The sequence below is a fragment of the Elephas maximus genome, chromosome 16 (assembly GCF_024166365.1).
Source record: "Elephas maximus indicus isolate mEleMax1 chromosome 16, mEleMax1 primary haplotype, whole genome shotgun sequence".
In the NCBI taxonomy this organism is placed as follows: domain Eukaryota; kingdom Metazoa; phylum Chordata; class Mammalia; order Proboscidea; family Elephantidae; genus Elephas; species Elephas maximus.
Window position 1 is genome coordinate 44,248,788 of NC_064834.1, and position 19,500 is coordinate 44,268,287.

Sequence of the window (19,500 nt, forward strand, 5' to 3'; positions counted from 1 at the left end):
ACAAAGCTGCCAAACCATTGAGAATCATGGCCCAGCCAAGTTGACAGATAACCTTAACCATCACAGCCAGTGTTACTCTTGCCTCACACTTCGGTGTTCATTACTGCCAGACGTACATCATTAATGTACAAAATAGTGGGATAGATTTTTTTACTGTTGTCATAAATGCAGAATGTCACATCATAACAAGAAGATAGTCGATAAGTGAGGAGTAGGTGTATTCAGAATCCTATGGGTAAGGTTTTATAATTATTAATTCCCTAACTGAATCTAATTCATATTTTGATGTTTTGCTTAAAGTTATAAAAAGCCTTGTCAGATGCCTTGTTGGCATATAAAGATAATAATGACCATTTGAATTTTCCTCATCTACCAGTCTGTTTACTCTTCCAAAGAGGAAAATAATACTACTCTGACTGGTTCTTAATAAACCCATATTGGCTCATAGTAATCACTTTCTCTTCAAGAGGCTCAGAAACCATTACTTAATAGCCTGTGACTCTTTATTGGGATCAACAAGACTAGTGGTCTGACGTGCGCTAGCAAAAGATCCAGAGTCCAAGGAAGTCAGGTTGCAGGGATCAGGAACTCATACTGAAAACTGCGAAACTACCAGAGATCCTGGGCAGCTCAGGAAAGGGAGCTTCAGTCAAAGATTTTAAGCAATAGGAGGTGAGTTTGAGTGACAAGCATGGAATATGAGCGTCAAGAATGGCCTTTGTTCCGAGTGAGATTTTTCTTTTATTTGGCTTGATCAGAAAGCAAAATGTTTTTTTCCATCCTCATTACTTTATAAAAATGTTACACAATGTGAACAAATTGAAAAAGAGCAGCAAAAGAAACCCACAGTCACAAGAAAGGAAATACCCAGGATTAGAAAAGAAATAAATGAAACAGAAAAACAGTAGAAAGAATCAACAAGACTAGAAGTTGGTTCTTTGAGAGGATGAATAAAATAGACAAACCACTGGCCAAATTGACAAAAGAAAAGATAGAGAAGATGCAAATAACCAAAATAAGAAATGAGATAGGTAACATTACAACTGAACCAACTGAGATAAAAAGAATCATAACAGAATACTGTGAAAAACTGTACACAAATGAGAAAACCTAGAAGAAATTTACACATTTCTAGAAACACACTGTCTACCTAAACTAACAAACTAAAGTAGAAGATTTGCACTGGGTTTTTTGGTGGGAACAAAAGAAGAAATTGAAGAGATCATAAAAAAAACCTCCCAGCAACAACAAAGAAGCCCTGGCCCAGACAGCTTCACTGGAGAATTCTACCCAACATTCAGAGAAGACTTGATACCTGTTCTACTCAAACTATTCCAGAACATGGAAAAGGAAGGAATACTCCTGAATTCTTCTGAAGCCAACATAACCTTGATACCAAAGCCAGGCAAAGACACCACTAAAAAAGAAAATTATAGACCAATATCTCTCATGAATATAGAAGTAAAAACTCTCAACAAAATCTTAACCAACAGAATTCAACAGCATATCAACAAAATAGTACACCACATCCAAATGGGATTCATACCACGTATGCAAGAATGGCTTTTAACACTACAAAATCAATCAATGTAATTCACCACATGAATAAAACAAAGGAAAAGAATAACATGATCATCTCACTTAATGCAGAAAAGGAATTTGATAAAGTCGAACACCCATTCTTGATAAAAACTCTCAGCAAAATAGGAATCAAAGGGAAATTCCTAAACATAATTAAAGGCCATTAAAAAAAAAAAGTTACCGTCAAGTCTATTCCAACTCATAGCCACCCTATAGGACCGAGTAGAACTGCCCCATAGGGTTTCCAAGGAGCGGCTGGTGGATTTGAACTGCCAGTCTTTTGGTTAGCACCCAAGCTCTTAATCACTTTGCCACCTAGGGCTCCTAATTAAGGGAATATATGCAAAACCAACAGTCAACATTATTCTCAATGGAGAGAGACTGAAAGCATTCCCACTGAAAATGGGAACTAGACAAGAATGCCCTTTATTACCACTTTTATTCAATATTGTACTGGAAGCCCTAGCTAGGGCAGTAAGGCAAGATAAGGAAATAAAAGAAATCCAAATTGGTAATGAAGAAGTAACTTACCCCTATTTGCAGATGACATGATCTTATTTTATGCATAGGATACCCCAGAAACTCTATAAGAAAGCTACTGGAACCAATGGAAGGATTTAGCAAAGTGGCAGGGTAGAAGATTAACATTTAAAAATTAGTCGGCTTCATCTACACTAACCAAAAGAACTCCAAATAGGAAATCAGGAAAAAAATACCACTTACAATAGCCCACCAAAAGAGTAAATACCTGGGAATAAACCTAACTAGGGACATAAAAGACATACAAAGAAAACCAAAAAACTCTACTGCAAGAAACCAAAAGAGACGTGCATGAATGGAAAAACATACATGCTCATGGATAGGAAGACTTAACATTGTGAAAATGACAGTCTACCCAAAGAACTTACAGGTATAATGCAATCCAGATCCAAATTCCAACCACATTCTTTAACGAGATGGAAAACTTAATCACCAACTTCAAATGGAAAGGAAAAAGGCCCCAGAAAAGTAAAGAATTAAAAGAAGAACAAAGTAGGAGGCCTCACACTCCCTTGCCTGAGAACCTACGATAACAGCCACGGTAGTCAAAGTATCCTGGTATTAGTGCAACAATGCCTAATCTATGGCACAAATAGACTGTCAAACATAACTAAAAAAGCACAAACAACAGACGATAAACTGGACAGTCAGAACTTCCTGAAAATCAAATACTTAATGTTCATCAAAAGACTTTCCCAAATGCGAATGCACAGACTGGGAAAAAATACTGGCTACGGCATATCTGACAAGGATCTAATCTCAAAAATTTGTGGAAAACTTCAATAACTCAACAACAAAAAGACAAACAACCCAGTTAAAAAATGGGCAAAAGACATGACCAGGCACTTCACCAAGGAGGACATCCAGGCAGCCAGCAAATACATGAAGAGGCGCTTTCAGTCATTAGCTATTGGAGAGATGCAAATCAAAACTACAGGGAGATACCATCTCATACTGGTAATAATGGCACTGATCAAAAAAACAGAAAACAACAAATACTGGAGAAGCTGTGGGAAGATTGGAACTCTCATATACCATTGGTGGGAATGTAAAATGGTACAACCACTATGGAAAATGGTACGGTGCTTCCTCAAAAAAAAAAAAAAAAAAATTATACATATTTCCTTAGATCTCAGAATGTCAATTTTCAGGTAGAGACAAATAGCACATCCAGCTGAAGTAGGGGAGATGAAAAGTTGGAAATAGTTTAGTTCCTGACATTCTTATATATCTCATCCATCTTTTAATTTTTGTTTTTCTGATGATGAACTAGCACTGATCCATCTATGTGATCACTTGTTTTTCCTGATAGTGTAGTGATGCCCTTTTCCCTGGCATTCTTTGTGAGTAGTAACACACGTAAACTATCATGAGCTAAAATTTCAGTAATTATGAAACACAGTTTTTCTCCATGTAAAGTTAACTCATTTATTGGAAGATTCGTTCACATATTTAATGAGAGCCTATTACGTGTTACACCCTGGGACATCAAAGATGAATTGGACTTCAGGGATCTCATAGTCTGTTTGCCTGTGTAGGAGACAGATACTTAAATAACTACAGTAGAATATAATAAATTCTTTTTACAAGTATATATAACACGAAGAGAAGGTGCAATTAATTTTACATATCATGAGGTTGAGAAGATTGACTTTACAGTAGAAGTGAAATTTGGTTTGGGCCTTAAAGGTGAATAAGATTTCATGAAGCAGAAAAGCAAGAATAGGCATTCTGAGAAGGAATAGCATAGGTGAAAGCATTGTGATGAAAGATTGCATAGGGAATCTTCAAACAGTTTTGTATTATTTCAGCATAATCATGAGAGTATTAAAAGATGAGGCTGAAAAAAATTAGACTCCAGAATGCTTTAACTTTATTTTTTAAGCAGTGGAGATCCTGAAGCATTTTAATTAAGACAGTGGCATGATGGTATCTGTGTCATAGAAAATTAAGTCTGGTGTCATGTGGAAATTGAACTGCAATGAGGGAGAGACTAAAAACAGGCAGACCTACTAGAAGACGATTGAACTTTTTCATGTGAAAAATAGAAAAAAAGCTTCACCTTGGGCAGTGAAAGTGAAGAGAAGGAAACAAAAAGGGAATACATAAAATTAGTGAATGAGTAAAGGTACAATTTGATAGTGCTGAATGGTTAGAATCAGAGACTCACACAGTGGAAGAGACCTAGAGAATGCATCCTGTGGTTAACATCAAGAAGCTAAATAGCCTTGAGAGAGGGACAGGAGCTGGTTGAATGGACACGGGAAATACAGTGTGGAGTGGAGGAGTGTGCTGTCATATTATAGGGAGAGCAACTAGGGTCACATAACAATGTATGTGTAAGTTTTTGTATGAGAAACTCACTTGAATTATAAACTTTCACTTAAAGCACAATTAAAAAAAAAAAGAAAATACATTTATTGGCCCCATCGTATTTAGAACAAAGGAGAATGAAGAAAACCAAAGACACAAGGAAAACATCAGTCCAAAGGACTAATGGACCACGTGAACCACAGCCTCCATCAGCCTGAGCCCATAACAACTAGATGGTGCCTGGCTGTCACCACTGACCACTCTGACAGGGATCACAACAGAGTCCTGGACACAGCAGGAGAAAAATGTAGAACAAAATGCAAATTCACAAAAAAACTAGACTTACTGGTCTGACGGAGACTGGAGGAATGCCCAAAACTACAGCCTGCTAACTCAGAACTGAAGCAGCTCCAGAAGTCTACCTTTCAGCCAAAGAGTTGACAGGCCTATAAAATAAACAAAGACAAGAAAGCAGGAAGGGACAGGAAACCTGGATGGATGGACACAGGGAACCCAGGGTGGAAAGGGAAAGGGGGAGAGTGCTGACACATTGTGGAGATTGCAACCAATGTCACAAAACAATTTGTGTATAAATTTTTGAATGAGAAACTAGTTTGCACTATAAACGTTCACCTAAAACCCAGTAAAATTTTTTTTAAAAAAGAAGTTAAATAGTTTTGAGTTACAGTACAGCAGTATCAGAGAAGGAGGGGGAAGAGGAAGGAAAGAGAGAAAAGAGAAGGGACTTAACCGCCCGGGGGAGATAGTTAATTCAGCTCAACACAGAAGAGTTGAAAATGCTGATCACCTGCAGAATGCCACACCCACAGTAAAAGATCTACAAACGTCTCTGTTGAATAAATTAACAAAGCAAGAAGTCTCCATAATAAAAGTCTACATTAATCTCTTCTGGAGTTCTCCTACCATTTTTACCAAAAGTTCTTATGACCAGCTGATACCGCTGTACTTTAACTCAAGATCATTTAACTTCCTAGTGTCAATATTACTGATGATTATTTCCTTTATAAAAATCCTTCATCTATATGATGACTGAGTTTAAATTACTCTTTAACTTGATCTGTTCTAAGCTGAACAGCCATGTTTTCTTTAATGTTTCCTTGTGGGTTATTTTCACTCCCTTTTTTGTCATTTTTCTTTGAATCTTTTCCTGTTTTTCTACTTTTTTAACCCATACTAGGTCAAACTTGGAAACCCTGGTGGCGTAGTGGTTAGGTGCTATGGCTGCCAACCAAAGGGTTGGCAGTTCGAATCCGCCAGGCGCTCTTTGAAAACTCTATGGGGCAGTTCTACCCTGTCCTATAGGGTTGCTATGAGTCAGAATCGACTCGACAGCACTGGGTTTGTTTTGGTTTTTTGGAGGTCAAACTTGGAAACCCACACAGGTGGTGTAGTGATTAAGAGCTACCTCTGTAACCAAAAGGTCGACAGTTCGAGTCCATCAGGTGCTCCTTGGAAACTTAGGGGGCAGCTCTACTCTGTCCTGTAGGGTCTCTTCGAGTCAGAATCGACTTGATGGCGGTGGGTTTGGTTTGGTTTTTTTGGAGGTCAAACTTGATAAGATGGCTAGGTTCAGCAATGTAGAATCATACAGACTGATACAGAATGTTTCTTAAGTCCTTTCAAATCAGTCATTAGGTGATCTGAGCACATTTCAGGCGTTGAGACTTTGGTTGCGGTCCTGGTTCTGCCTCTAGCTTGGGCAAGGGTCCTTGGACAAACCATCAGCTGTCGAGAGGCCTCAGTTTTTCCTGTAAAGTAGCGGACTTGGAATTGATAATTTCCAAGATATGTCCTAGCTCTAAGATTCAAAGGCAGTAAAATGTTAGGGCAATGAAGAGTGTGGGGCTCTGGAGTCATACATTTATTAACTAACTCATTCATACCTACTTTGTGCGTGCATTTAAGGGATACAGTGATAAAACAGAAAAGGTCCTTACCCTCTTGGGGTTTAAGCCCAGTGGGGAGGCAGTCATTAAACAAATAACCTCCCTAATAAATATAACTATAAATAGTTAAATTCTATAAAATAAAAATACGTCATACTGTGAGAAAATATAAGAAATAGACCTAATTCAGATAAAAAAAAAAAAAATTGTAGAGTGAAAATAGGGTCTATACGTGAATGAAGTGGATACTTTCGGTTAACTTGACATAACCAGAATGCTAGTTAGCTATGTGGTTGGAGAAAGTTAAGAACACACCCAGGAATGCACACATTGGCATTGCAAGTGTAGCCCTGCTGAAAGCTGCCTTGAACCTTTAATTCTATTTAGAGATTTTGTTTAAGTTCAAGAGAAGTTGTTTTCTTAGTTGGAGGAGCATTGGTCAAGGTTGGCATGAGGCTGATGTTCTAAATGTATGTATTTTGTTTTATACTTGTTATGTATTGGGCCTCAGTATAGGTACTTCACAAATGTGAGTGTGTAGAAGAAAAGATAAAAATGTCCTCTAAACAAATTGCTACAAGGATGTCTCAGAAATGCTGCATATCACTGAAAAAACAGAATATTTCCAGAGCATTAGGCAATCAGAAAGACCCTACTCCATAATAGACCTAGAGTGTACTTTCTCATACATTCTATATCCTACAGATACACAAATGAGGTTATCAAATCATAAGATTTTTCCTTATAGGCATCAGAAAAGCTGCCCACTGAGAGTACTGGCAGCTATTTCACTGGTGACCTTGGTCTGTCTTCATTTTGGATAAAGCTGTCCCCACCTCAAAAAGAAAAAGATAAAGCCTCTTAACAGGTTTTTTGTGTGTGTGTGTGTGTGGCTGTGACCTCAGGGCTTCTAATTCTAGCCTGAAAAAAGACCTATACTGCAAAATAAAAGGGTTTAGGGAAATCATGTAGATGGTATGAGAAGAATGTTTTAATGTCTTTTTTAAAAATAAACTGGATGCTGTTATACTAATTGGATATCTGAATTTGTTCTTTTTTTTTTTTAACTATCAGATTGAGGGTACTTTGCCAGTGTCTAAACTCAGGAAAGGGAGAGGACTAATACAACTTTACATAATAGTGGGGGATGAATATAGAGAGGCAGTGGTCCTGGAGGCCTGCATCCCACTGCTGCCCACCACGTGTAACAGAGTATGGGTCTAAGAACCGAGAATTCTAAATCTAAGACTCCTGACTTCCCAGGCATGAAGTTCTTCTTGCAGCCACCAGAATAACCACCAGATGGTGCACTTAGTCGTTCACTCTAATGACATGTCTGGTTCACACAGGATACTTTACATAGCCAAAATTTGAGTTCCACCTAGCTACTTCAGATCTAGCAAGGAATGGAATTATAGGAAATCTCTTCGATATGCAAACTGATGGTATTCATATTCAGTAATTTTATTTAGTTACAAAATTATGTAAACCTGCTGTTATCCACAGAGCCCTAGTGGCACAGTGGTTAAAGAGCTCAACTGCTGACCAAAAGTTTGACAGTTCACATCCACCAGCCACTCCTTGGAAACCCTATGGGGCAGTTCTCCCTCTGTGCTATAGAGTCACTGAGTCGAAAGTGACTCGACAGCAACAGGTTTTGTTTTGTTCTGTTATCCACAAGCAAGGTTTGAGATTTTCCCTAACCTCCTCACCCTCCCATTCAATCTTTGGTCAAACTTTTGGTCTATTTACTCTGACTCTGGACACACTTTCTTCTTCTTTCCTCACCGATTGTTCTACCTGCTCTGTTTAGCTGTTGCTCAAATTATTCACGTTCCCTCCTTTACAGGAAAGATAACTGTCTGCCTAGGGCAAGATTACTTAAGGACTTATTCCCTCTGTGTTTGATTTCAGGGCAGGTTTTATATTTTCATGCCAGGATAAGTACTTACGACTTGACTTCTTAGTAATTTTCCTTTCCCAATTACCAAACTCTGTATATCTGTGTATAGATCCTGAGGGCAGAAAGGGCCTGTTTTCCCACTAAAAAAAAAAAAAAGTTTTATATATATATATGTATACAAATAACTCATGTTTTTACCTACAGATATTCTTTATTTATTCTCTTAAAACTATATGGATTGCCAATTTGGAAGGCAAATTTTTGTTACTATAATCACAGCTTACGCAGCATGTTTTTTGTTTTCAGTTTCATCTAAATTAATTTAGGCTCATCTTCTCCCCACTTAGGCTGTGCGTTAGTTATCTAGTGGTGCTATAACAGAAATACCACAAGTGGATGGCTTTAACAAAGAGAATTTTATGCTGTCACGGTCTAGGAGGCTAGAAGTCTGAATTCAAGGTGCCAGCTCCAGGGGAAGGGTTTCTCTCTCTGTCAGCTCTACAGGAAAGAAATCAACCTTCCCCTGTCGGGGAGCTTCTTAGCACAGGGATCCCAGGTCTAAAGGATGCGCTCTGCTCCCAGCACTGCTTTCTTGGCGATATGAGGTCCCCCCGTCTCTCTGCTAGCTTCTCTCTTTTATATCTCAAAAGAGATTGGCTTAAATTGTAGGTTAATTTTGTAGATTGAGTCTGCATAACTGCTGCTAATCCCATCTCGTTAACTTCCTAGAGATGGAATTTACAACACATAGGAAAATCACATCAGATGACAAAATGGTAGACAGTCACACAATACTGGGAATCATGACCTAACCAAGTTGACAGATATTTTGGAGAAAAAAAAAAATATATCAAATCCATAACAGGCTGAAACAGCGGTTTTACTATATTGTTATAATAGACATTCTCAATGAAATCAGGCTATCTTTCTCTCTAATCTTTCTCTTAAAGTATTTAAAACTTGGAATAATTTATTATTAAGTTCAATACTCTAGCAGAAAATAAGAGGAAATTGGTACATCATGAAGTTATTTTGTTTTTATAAACGAAATGGTCAAATTGGAAACATTGAGAAAACAAAGATTTAGAATAGCCTGCTTCAAAAAAAAAAATACCTTTAGAAAGGTTTTTTTAATGTATTTTTAAATATATTATTAGAGTGGTTAAGAGATGAGCTGCTAACCAAAAAGTTGGCAATTCAAATCCACGAGCCACACCTTGGAAACCCAATGGGGCAGTTCTACCTTGTCATGTAGGGTTGCTATGAGTTGAAATCAACTTGGCAGCAATGGGTTTGGCTTGATTTTTTTGGTATTAGAAGACCAGGATCAGAGAGAGAGAGACAGAGAGAAAGAGAGAGAGACAGAGAGAGAGAGAGAGAGAGTGTGTGTGTGTGTGTGTGTGTGTGTGTAATACCCTTAATGGCATGGCTAAATAAGAAGCACAAAGATATAATAATAAGGAAGTAGGCATTATTTTAAAAATATAAAAAGATGACCTAAGGGAGGAAAATCTTAAAATATAACAAATTATATATAAAATGAGAACCTGGACAAGCCAAGAAAGAATTTAAAGAAGATACTTCAAGGAATTCCAAAGATTAGCCCCCAATTCTTTAAAAACTTCAAAGATTAAAATCCACCTCAAGAATTATTGGGACTGTTGTTGTTAGCTGCTGTTGAGTCAGCCCCCAGCACAGGGCAGCGCCATGCACAACAAAATAAAACGCTGCCAGGTCCTGCATCATCCACATGACCGGTTGCAGATCAGACCATTGTCATCTGTAGGGTTTTCACTGGCTGATTTTCAAAAGTAGTTTGCCAGACCTTTCTTCTTAGTTCATCTTAGTCTAGAAGTTCCCCTGAAACCTGTTCAGCATCATAGCAACTCGCAAGTTTTCACTGACAGTTGGGTGGTGGCTACACATGAGGTGCATTGGTCAGAAATCAAACCCAGGTCTCCTGCATGGGAGGTGAGAATTCTACCTCTAAACCACCATGTCCCCATGGGGACCAGTAGACAATATTAATAGAAATGAATTGTTTGTATTACTATTTATTAATTCATTTAGCACATTTATTGATTGCTGTATGCTATGCTTGGGGGATGTAAAGCCAAAAGAAATTATCTCTACTTTCTAGGCACTTGTTGTTTAGTGAAGAGCTCACAGTTTTTCTTAAAGAAGACATTATGATGTATTCTCACTCACCCCCAATTCCTTTGAAATAAATGCACTAAGTAGTTGTAAGCACGCAGAATGTTCTAGACTTGCACTGTCCAGCAGCCACATGTGGCTATTAAGTTTAAATTAACTAAAAATTCATTTCCTCAGTTTACTGGCCACATTTCAAGTGCTCAGTAGCCAAACATACCTACTGGTTACTCTATTGTAAACAGCACAGATATGAAGCATTTATTTCCATTATTGCAGAAACAGTTCTGTGGGACAGTGCCATTCTAGAGGCAATCAAGTTAGATAATGTATACATTACCAAGAGATGGTAACATTCCCTTATTTGTTTGTTTAGGTTTTATTCATTCACTTCGGAAAGTCACTGAATACTCACTATGTATCAAGCATTGTGCTAGGTGACAGGGATGTAGAAATGAAAGCATAGTCCCTACCCTTGGGGAGTTCATGGTCTGATGGGAGCCCAGCTAGGCAAATAATTATAAGATAGCAAAATAAGTTCTAAAGTTAGGATATGCACAGGAAGTGCAATGAGAGTACAGAGGAAGGACCTAACCCAGCCAGGAGGGAGAATTGAAGTGTTCCCGCAGAAGATGATGATTGAATTGAGGGATAAGTCAGAGTTATCCAGGTGGAAAAGAAGAGGAAGGATGCTCTGGGCAGAAGGATCAAAGGTACTGTGGAAAGAGACTACGCTATATGCAGGGAAGTACAGGTAATTTTGTATTGCAGTGCAATGGATCACTTTTATGTGGCTTTTTTTCTAGACTTGGTCTTGTAACTCCCACCCAAGTGATTGGGTAGGACTGTGAGATATGGTAATTGTATCCCACCAAGGGGATTGAAATGAGCCACTCCAGACATGGGAGAGATAAGATACCACCACCACCAAGGAAGGATAGCCAGGAGCCAGCACATCCTTTGACCTAGGCTCCCTGCGCTGAGAAGCTCCTGGAAGTAGAAGGCAGAGAGCAGTAACACTGAAGGCAATAAGAAGTGATGGGCGGAGACCCAGCACCAGGAGACCATAATTCAAAGGGATCAGTTCTTCTTTGGTCTTCCTTGTTCATTGTCCAGCATTATAGGCAGTCTTTTTTATACGCTTTATGTGTATATAAGGGAGCCCTGGTGGCTCAGTAATGGACCTCTGGTTGCACAGTGGCTAAGAGCTATGGCTGCTAGCCAAAAGGTGGGCAGTTTGAATCCACCAGCTGTTCCTTGGAAACCCTATGGGGGCAGATCTCCTCTGTCCTATAGGATCGCCGTGAGTCAGAATTGACTCGACAGCAACAGGTTTGTTTTGTTTGGTTTGGGGGCTCAGTGGCTAAGCACTCAGCTGCTAAACACAAGGTCAGTGGTTGGAACCCACCAGCCACTCTCAGGGAGAACGACGAGGCAGTCCGCTTCTGTAAAGATTACAACTTTGGAAACCCTGTGGTACAGTTCTACTCTGTCCTACAGGGTCACTATGAGTCGAAATTGACGCAACGGCAATGGATTTTTGGTTTAGATGTGTATATATACATGGTAATGGTAGAAGTTGAACTAACATTTAACAGCCCTGCTTGGAGACCACTAAGGATTCCTGCTGAGTTGTTACTTGGAGACATTAGCCTGAGACTGTGGCCAAAAAAGCCAACAAAGTGCTGAATGATCTTCAGAAAATTATTTTTTAAATTAGAAAACACCACTACTTTTAACAGACTACTAAAATTTTGCTTACCATTTTTCAATTAAGATCTGATAATACTGGATAAACAAAGCTCAGTTATCTGTTAGGGGGTGTAGAGATGCCACTGTGTGAAGATTATGTGAAGAGACGGTGATGTAAGTTATACTAAATAATAAAAAAATGCAGTAGATTTGCTCGCTAAATCTTGGTTTTCCAGAAATAGGGACCTGAGAAAGGTATGTAAGTTTGATTAGATATTTAGTACCTAGCAGAGAACCCAGAAATAAGGGTGAGAAAAATGTGCACTTTAAACAACCAAAAGGTTACTCATACTCAAAAGGTACGTATATTCAAAGGCATTTATAAAACCCATGTACCTTACTTGTGAGAGAGGCCCTTGCTCAGGCTCTGTTTGCTCTTATTTTAGACATAATTCTGATAATTGATTAGCTGGATTACTAGCACAAGAAGATTAAAGATAATATACTAATAAGAGCAATGAGTGAGAGAGCAGGTAGTAAGAATTTGTTAAAACTGCAAAAGAGAAGGCAGAACAGTTACAAAAGCTAGACACAAGACTCAAACAGCACAGCATTAGAGCTACTTAACGTAACAGAAGAATTGTTGTCTTTGAATTATGGTGTTGGCGAAGAATACTGAATATGCATGGACTGCTAGAAGAACAAATAAGTCTATCTTGGAAGAAGTGCAGCCAGTATACTCCTTAAAAGCGAGGATGGCAAGACTTCATCTCACATACTTGGGATGTGTTATCAGGAAGAACCAGTCTCTGGAGAGGGAGGGACATCATGCTTGGTAAAGTAGAGGGTCAGCAAAAAAGAGGAAGGTTGCTCAACGAGATGGATTGGCACAGCGGCTGCTACAGTGGACTGAAACATAGCAACGATTGTGAGGATGGCGTAGAAACGAGGCAGTGTTTTGTTCTTTTGTACAGAGGGTTACTGTGAGTCAGAAGTGACTTGATGGCATCTAACAACAACTACAATGTAACAGAAAACAGCTCTAAGTACCATAGGGTCTCCTGGGAATTTTACTGTATTGTATAGAATAAAAAGTGTTCTTAATGATGACCCACAGAAGTAGATTTAAATATTTAGCATACTCTTTAAATTAAAAAAAAAAAAAAACAAGGGAAGTGTATGATACATTTTAGAATTACATCAAAAAATGCTTAAGATTGCCACTCTGGAAAATAGTTTGACAGTTTCTTAAAAAGTTAAGTGTATAATTACCATATAACTCCACGATTCCACTCCTAGGTATATATACCCAAAGGAATTGAAAACAGAACTCAAACAAGTACACTCATATTTATATCAGAACTATTCATGATAACCAAGGCGAAAATAGCTCAGATGGCCATCAGTAGGGAATGATTGGATAAACAAATTGTGGTTTATGGTGACTATCACTCAGCCATAAAAAGGAGTGAAGTACTGATACATACTGCAATGTGGATGACGTGTGGATGAACCTCTAAAACATTAAGCTAAGTGAGAGAATCCAGACACAAAAGGCTACATATTATATGATGCCATTTACATGAAATATACAGAATTAGATAAATCCATACAGACAAATACAGATTGGTTGTTGCCAGGGGCTGGGGGGAGGGAGAAACTGCTTAAGAGGTAAGAGATTTTACTTTGGAACAATGGGAATGGTTTGGAACTAGATAGAAGTTTGGTTGCACAACATTGTCGCTGTACTAAATGCCACTGAATTGTTCACTTTAAAATAGTTAATTTTATGTTATGCGAATTTCACTTCAATAGTTTTTTTATGCTTAGACTTAAAAAAAATTTTTTTGATGCTTAAGCAAAAATTACCGTTATCTTAAAAGCAACAGTAATGACAAAAACTTACTTAGACCTCTTCATTCCACAGAGATGCCAGATAAATTAAGCTCTGCAAGGATTTTAGATATTTATTGTTTTTAATTGTTGATTTTGAGCCTTTCTAAACTGTATTTCCCACAGAATAAACCTAAGAATTATTTTCGTTATCCCAAGAACTATATCAGCTGAAAATTTAAATGCCTTCTAAAATATTGGTTCAGATAAATTCACAAATGGAAAACTTGTAATGTTCTCTAAGAAAAGTAGGATATCAGTGAGGAGGGAGAACGATTGCAGGCTTTTTTATTCTTATCAGAGACGCTTGCAGGTAAAAGGATAGTCTTTTTTATAAACTAGAAGTCTTTTGTCTTCAAAATAACTAATATTGGAATTGTCCTCAGCTTACTAAACAAATTATATTAAAAGTATTAAAATTTTTAAAAGCCAGAAAAAATTGTTGGAAAAGATCTTTCGAAAGGAAAAAAACAAGATATCTTTTTAGCTGTTAAAGAAGAGCCAGGATTCCTTTATTAAAAAAAAACAAAACAAAACAATTATTAAAAGGCATGAACAGACATTCCTGCATCATCCTGATTTTGCTGCCTTAAAACATTTTACCTCTTGTCTGCATGTAAAGCTGACTTCTTTCCTTGGTGTCTGCCTTTTATTGCTGTTGGCTAGAAGTGGGATTTTTACAGATTTTTGCTGTATGTAACAAAGCAGATGCTTAGAAGTATGTTGACAGCCATGGAATTGGTATAGTTTCAAAATGCTTGTGTAATCATTCACCTGAGGCTAAAAAGAGTCAGAAAACCTTCCTTGATTGAAGTGTATTACTACTCTTGAACTTTATGTAGGATAACCCTTCTAAATTTATTGTAATTAAGGATTACGGTGATTAAATGGCAGATTAGAAATTTAAAATTATTAGAATATTTGTGGTAATGGGTGTGGAGAATGTTCTCAATAGTAGAAATCGATGATTATACACAGTCTTCCTCTGAAATGGTTAAGTGTAAATATTATAATACATTTGTAATGAGTGGAAATTAATTTAGTGGTTAATCTTTGTATATTTTGCAATCTTGTTTAATTTTTTTATTATTTTCTTTTTGAAATAGTGTTTGCCAGCTCTGAGCCTGTGCCAGGATTCCAGGGGGATACCCTGCAGCTAGCATTCATTGATCTCAGACAAGTAAGATATAATAATGTGCTTTTCATTTATTGCCTTGTACCTCTTCCCTTTTTTTTTTTTTCCCTTTTAAAGCTGTAAGAATTCTTGTTTGCCTTGAAACAACCTCTCTTTTAAAAAAAAAATGTTTCCTTGATAACTATGTATTTGGCACTTCTCTCTGAACTTAAATCTAGTCATCCTCTCAACTTCATGGCTCAATCTCATCGGTGAATATTTAATTTAGTCATTACCTGCTAAAGACATAACTAAACGATAACTTTGTACTTTGGTTTAATGACACTTAAAGTTTATATTACTTTGTAATGATTTCATGGTCATATATGAAAGTTTATATATTTTGTAATGATTTCATGGTCATATATGAAAATTGGTAATCACATTAATGTCAGAACCTAAGTTATACGTAAATTACTACAACCAGAAAGGAGCCCTGTGCTTAAAATTTCATCAGTGATAAGAATGCTACTTATGAATTTTTTGTATGCCTCCAGATAAAGGGATAAAACTAGTATTTAAAAGTATTTATATGATCCCTTTCTGGTCACATAGCCCCAAGTTTAAAACAAATACGATGATTTTTTATCTCTTCTATTCATTTTACTACTTCTTTGATATCTCTACTTTATTGTCATTTTCTTTATTTTACCCTTTTTTCTATTCTCATATTTTTTTCTTCTTACTCTTTTCTTCATCTTTGCCCTTCTTCTTTTTTCTTTTTCTTTCTTAATTCTAGGGTTAAGGGACTTAATAAAACTGGGGAGGCACTCGGGTGTGGAGGAGGGGAAGATTTGAGTTAAAGGGCTCAGGAGTACTAGAACTGACAACAGGAATAACTGCTGCCCGTAGCAAGAAGGACCACATGGAGATAGAATTAAGTTAAAGCCACTGTCTATTAATAAATCTATTAATGGTGCTGTCTCCTTTGGGGGATGGAGATGACTGGAGATGAGCCTCCACCATTGATATGAGCAGGCTCTAACACAGTAATGTTGGGAGCAGGACCAGTTGGAGTAATTAAAGATCTCTGATTTCAGTAAAAGTTTGAGAATAGAGCTGTTTTTGCTCTAATTCCAAACCAGTATTTAGTAAGTATTTGTTGACTGCTATGTATTTGTGGAAACCCTGGTGGCACAGTGGTTAAGAGTTCAGCTGCTAACCAAAACGTCTGCAGTTCAAATCCACCAGGTGCTCTTTGGAAACCCTATAGGACAGTTCTACTCTGTCCTGTAGGGTTGCTATGGGTTGGAATCGACTCAATGGCAATGGGTTTTTATTGGGATGTATTTGTTATTTGGAGAAGAGGAATGTGATTGAAGCCAACACATAAGTAATATGAGATAGTTTCAGCCTTATGGAGCTTAAAAATTCTTCAGAGAAGCAAAACACCACAAACTGATTGGGAAGCCTTATAAGACAGTGAATCATGTGGAAATAACTGTTATATCTTCAAGTCAGGTTTAGAAGGAAACTGGAAAAGCCATCCCTGTCTCAATTATGTCTGTAAAGCACTGAATATATGAAATATATTCGTATTTGTTTCTGTTTGCAATCAATCCTCAGATATTATGTCAAACAAGGAACATTGTTTTGGATAATCTAGATTTATAGATGATTAGCCTTGCTGAGCTGGGAAACCAAAAAATCAGTTGCCATTGAGTTGACTCCAACTCATGGACATCCCCCACGGGTGTCAGAGCTCTGTGCCCGACAGGCACGATCGGATTTTCAGTGTCTGATTTTTCGGAAGTAGATCATCAGAACTTTCTTCCAAGGTGCCTCTGGTTAGACACGAAGAATTACGAAATTTATTATCAGAGATACGTAGAGTTGCTAGAATAAAAGATTTATTTAGAAATAAATATAAGTGCAAAACACTTTTAAAATACGATAGTAGATATGCAGTGGAAGTGACTAGTGGAAAGAAAATTTTAATGAGTCAATTTTTTACGTGTTAATTTCTAAAAGGGCTTAAAACATGTCCCCTGATTATTATGTTAAAATTTAATCATATTTTATTCTTGTATTTTTGTATTCTAAAATGAGAATTGTTCTCTTTACTACTCGACTGCTGTGGTATAACTTCAATTTTATTATTTCAGAGACTAGATTTAATAAATTGATAAGAATAATCAATTTTAACCTATATTTGTTTTTAAATTAATTATAAACAGTTAAGTGGTGAAATGCCAAGAATGGGAATTGACCAAAGAATGAAATTGGTCTTGAAAACTAAAGAATCTCATATGAAGTAATTCAAGTTTTTTTGTATCATATGTCAGTGATTGTTTAAATAAGGATGCCTTAAAGTTTCGATAGTGTTTTTATGTTCCTGACTTTATAAAGCTATTTCATAATATATTCTTTTAACACTTTTATATGAAGACGTATATCATCAAATCTAAAGGGAGTGCTAACACCTTTATTTACATTTCAGTTGGATTTCTGCAGTTTTCCTTCTTTCTTTCTAGTCTGTGATCCATTTCTGTCTTAATAGGGCAGCTGACAGTTCTTTTCAAGTGTACTTAGAAAGGCAAAAGAGCTCTTTTCATAGTACTTATAAGGGGTCATGCTTCTGTTTTTTAGTTTGAATTTGATACTGCTTCATGAATTGCTGGGTATGAAAGATTAGGAAGTAGGTCCAGTGGTCAAATTTTACCTGCCCACCCGGACTTTGCCCTGAGGTCAAACTCCTGATATTTGCTGTTCTGAATAGAGGAGTTGATGACAAGTATGAGCTGATACAAGAGGAAAGTTAGAACCATATCAAAGCTGAAGGCAAGAGAATTGGGACTCAAGGAGAGACTGTAGCTAAAAGATGGATCATCAGGATCGCCCTCTTCTAAAGAAAAGGAAATAGCTGACCTGTGAGTGAAAAGGCTTTATCATCCTGCCAATCACACGCTTGCTAATGGAAGCCAGTTATCTCAACAACATCTTAAGGCCTACTGTCCCAATAGACAAGGGGGAAGGTTAGTAAGTACTGGTATATCATTATGTGAGTATGTTCCCTCCCAAAAAAAACCCAGTGCCATCATCGTTTACCTCAGTCAATTTTAAATGCACTGTGTGAACATGATTTGTATGTGTGCATTTTTTTTAATAAGTAAAGCCTATTATTTCTCCATCTCCATTTCTAAAACTGACTCATAAAATGGTGGAAGACTTTGATATACCTATGTGCGTCTGTTTTCTTTTACAAAAACCATCTATTTTGTGAAACATAACCTTTGAAGTGGTTTGATTTCAGATGAATTTGTGAAAATCTTTTGACAGTGTATGAAAAACTTAAAATTTTGAAATTACTTTTATAAGATTCTCTAATATACAGTATTCAGTGATAATTTTTTATAACTCATCCTTAATACATAGAAATATTTCATTAAATATCACTGGAAAATGAAGTGTCCCATATAACTGAATTTCCTAGGTAACTAAAGATTGTTTTTTAATCAACAAAACTTTTCTAAAGTAGCCATTTTGATGAGAAACTTAAAAAAAAATTCTCTTCACCTTTGTAACCTCTTATTGGGCATAATTCTCACAGTAGATTGAGCATCTATAGCTCAGTCCTATTTAGCTGACCCTATTTCACTTTGTGATAAGTTAACTTAGAGTGGTAAGATATCAGCGCCACATTTGACAATATCTTGATATTCTTTTAAACAAGATGGGAGACATTTAGGCAGGTTGGATGATGATACAGTTAGGTATGTTTATAGCTAATAAAACAATCTCTTGTCCAAAGAATGTTGGCTAATATATCATGTCACCCTAGAGTAGTGTTTCTCAAAGTGTCCTTCCAGGAACACTGATTTCGCAGAATGATCTCAAAAAAGATTACCAAGGTCAAGTAAGTTTGGAAAATACTTTATACACTAATCCCTTCTTAGAGACTCACCATGTGCATTAGGATTTAAAAACTGAGAAGCTTTGCAGTAACCAGCATTTCCCAAACTCATGACAGACTATCTCCCTCATTCATTTTGGGATGTGTTATTATATGGGACATACTTTGAGATATGCTTCCCTAACCCTTAAAGAAGACTCTCTCAGTACTTTCCATACATCTGTCTATGGCAATTTGGGATCAACATTTTTTTTTTTAAAGAATGACTTGGATAAAGGTATAGAAGAAATACAAATTATATGTGTAGATTAAAGGAAACTAGAAGAGTCATGAAAGGTGACAGAAGACAGAATCAAAGTATTCTCAGTAGGCTTAAGTGATGGGCCTAAGCCAACAAGGCTAAATTTAGCAAGGAAAATAGTAAGAGTCCTATTTATTTAAAATTAAATTTTAAAATATACAAGAAATCTGGTAGCTTTAATTGACCTCCATT

The 19,500-nt window shown here is 36.9% G+C and overlaps 1 protein-coding gene across 2 annotated transcripts in view; it reads left to right on the forward strand.

Annotated features, from left to right (window-relative positions):
- EXOC6 (exocyst complex component 6) overlaps nt 1-19,500 on the forward strand; it is a 217,991-nt gene that overhangs the window by 164,151 nt on the left and 34,340 nt on the right. Inside the window, exons 20-21 of one of the 2 annotated variants that reach the window (XM_049856027.1) lie at nt 15,087-15,160; nt 17,874-18,349. In XM_049856027.1, the coding sequence (XP_049711984.1) occupies nt 15,087-15,160; nt 17,874-17,882 (83 nt within the window). In that variant the 3' untranslated portion in view covers nt 17,883-18,349. Of the gene's footprint in view, nt 1-15,086; nt 15,161-17,873; nt 18,350-19,500 lie in introns of those variants that run through there. The other variant, XM_049856026.1, reaches the window with a different exon arrangement.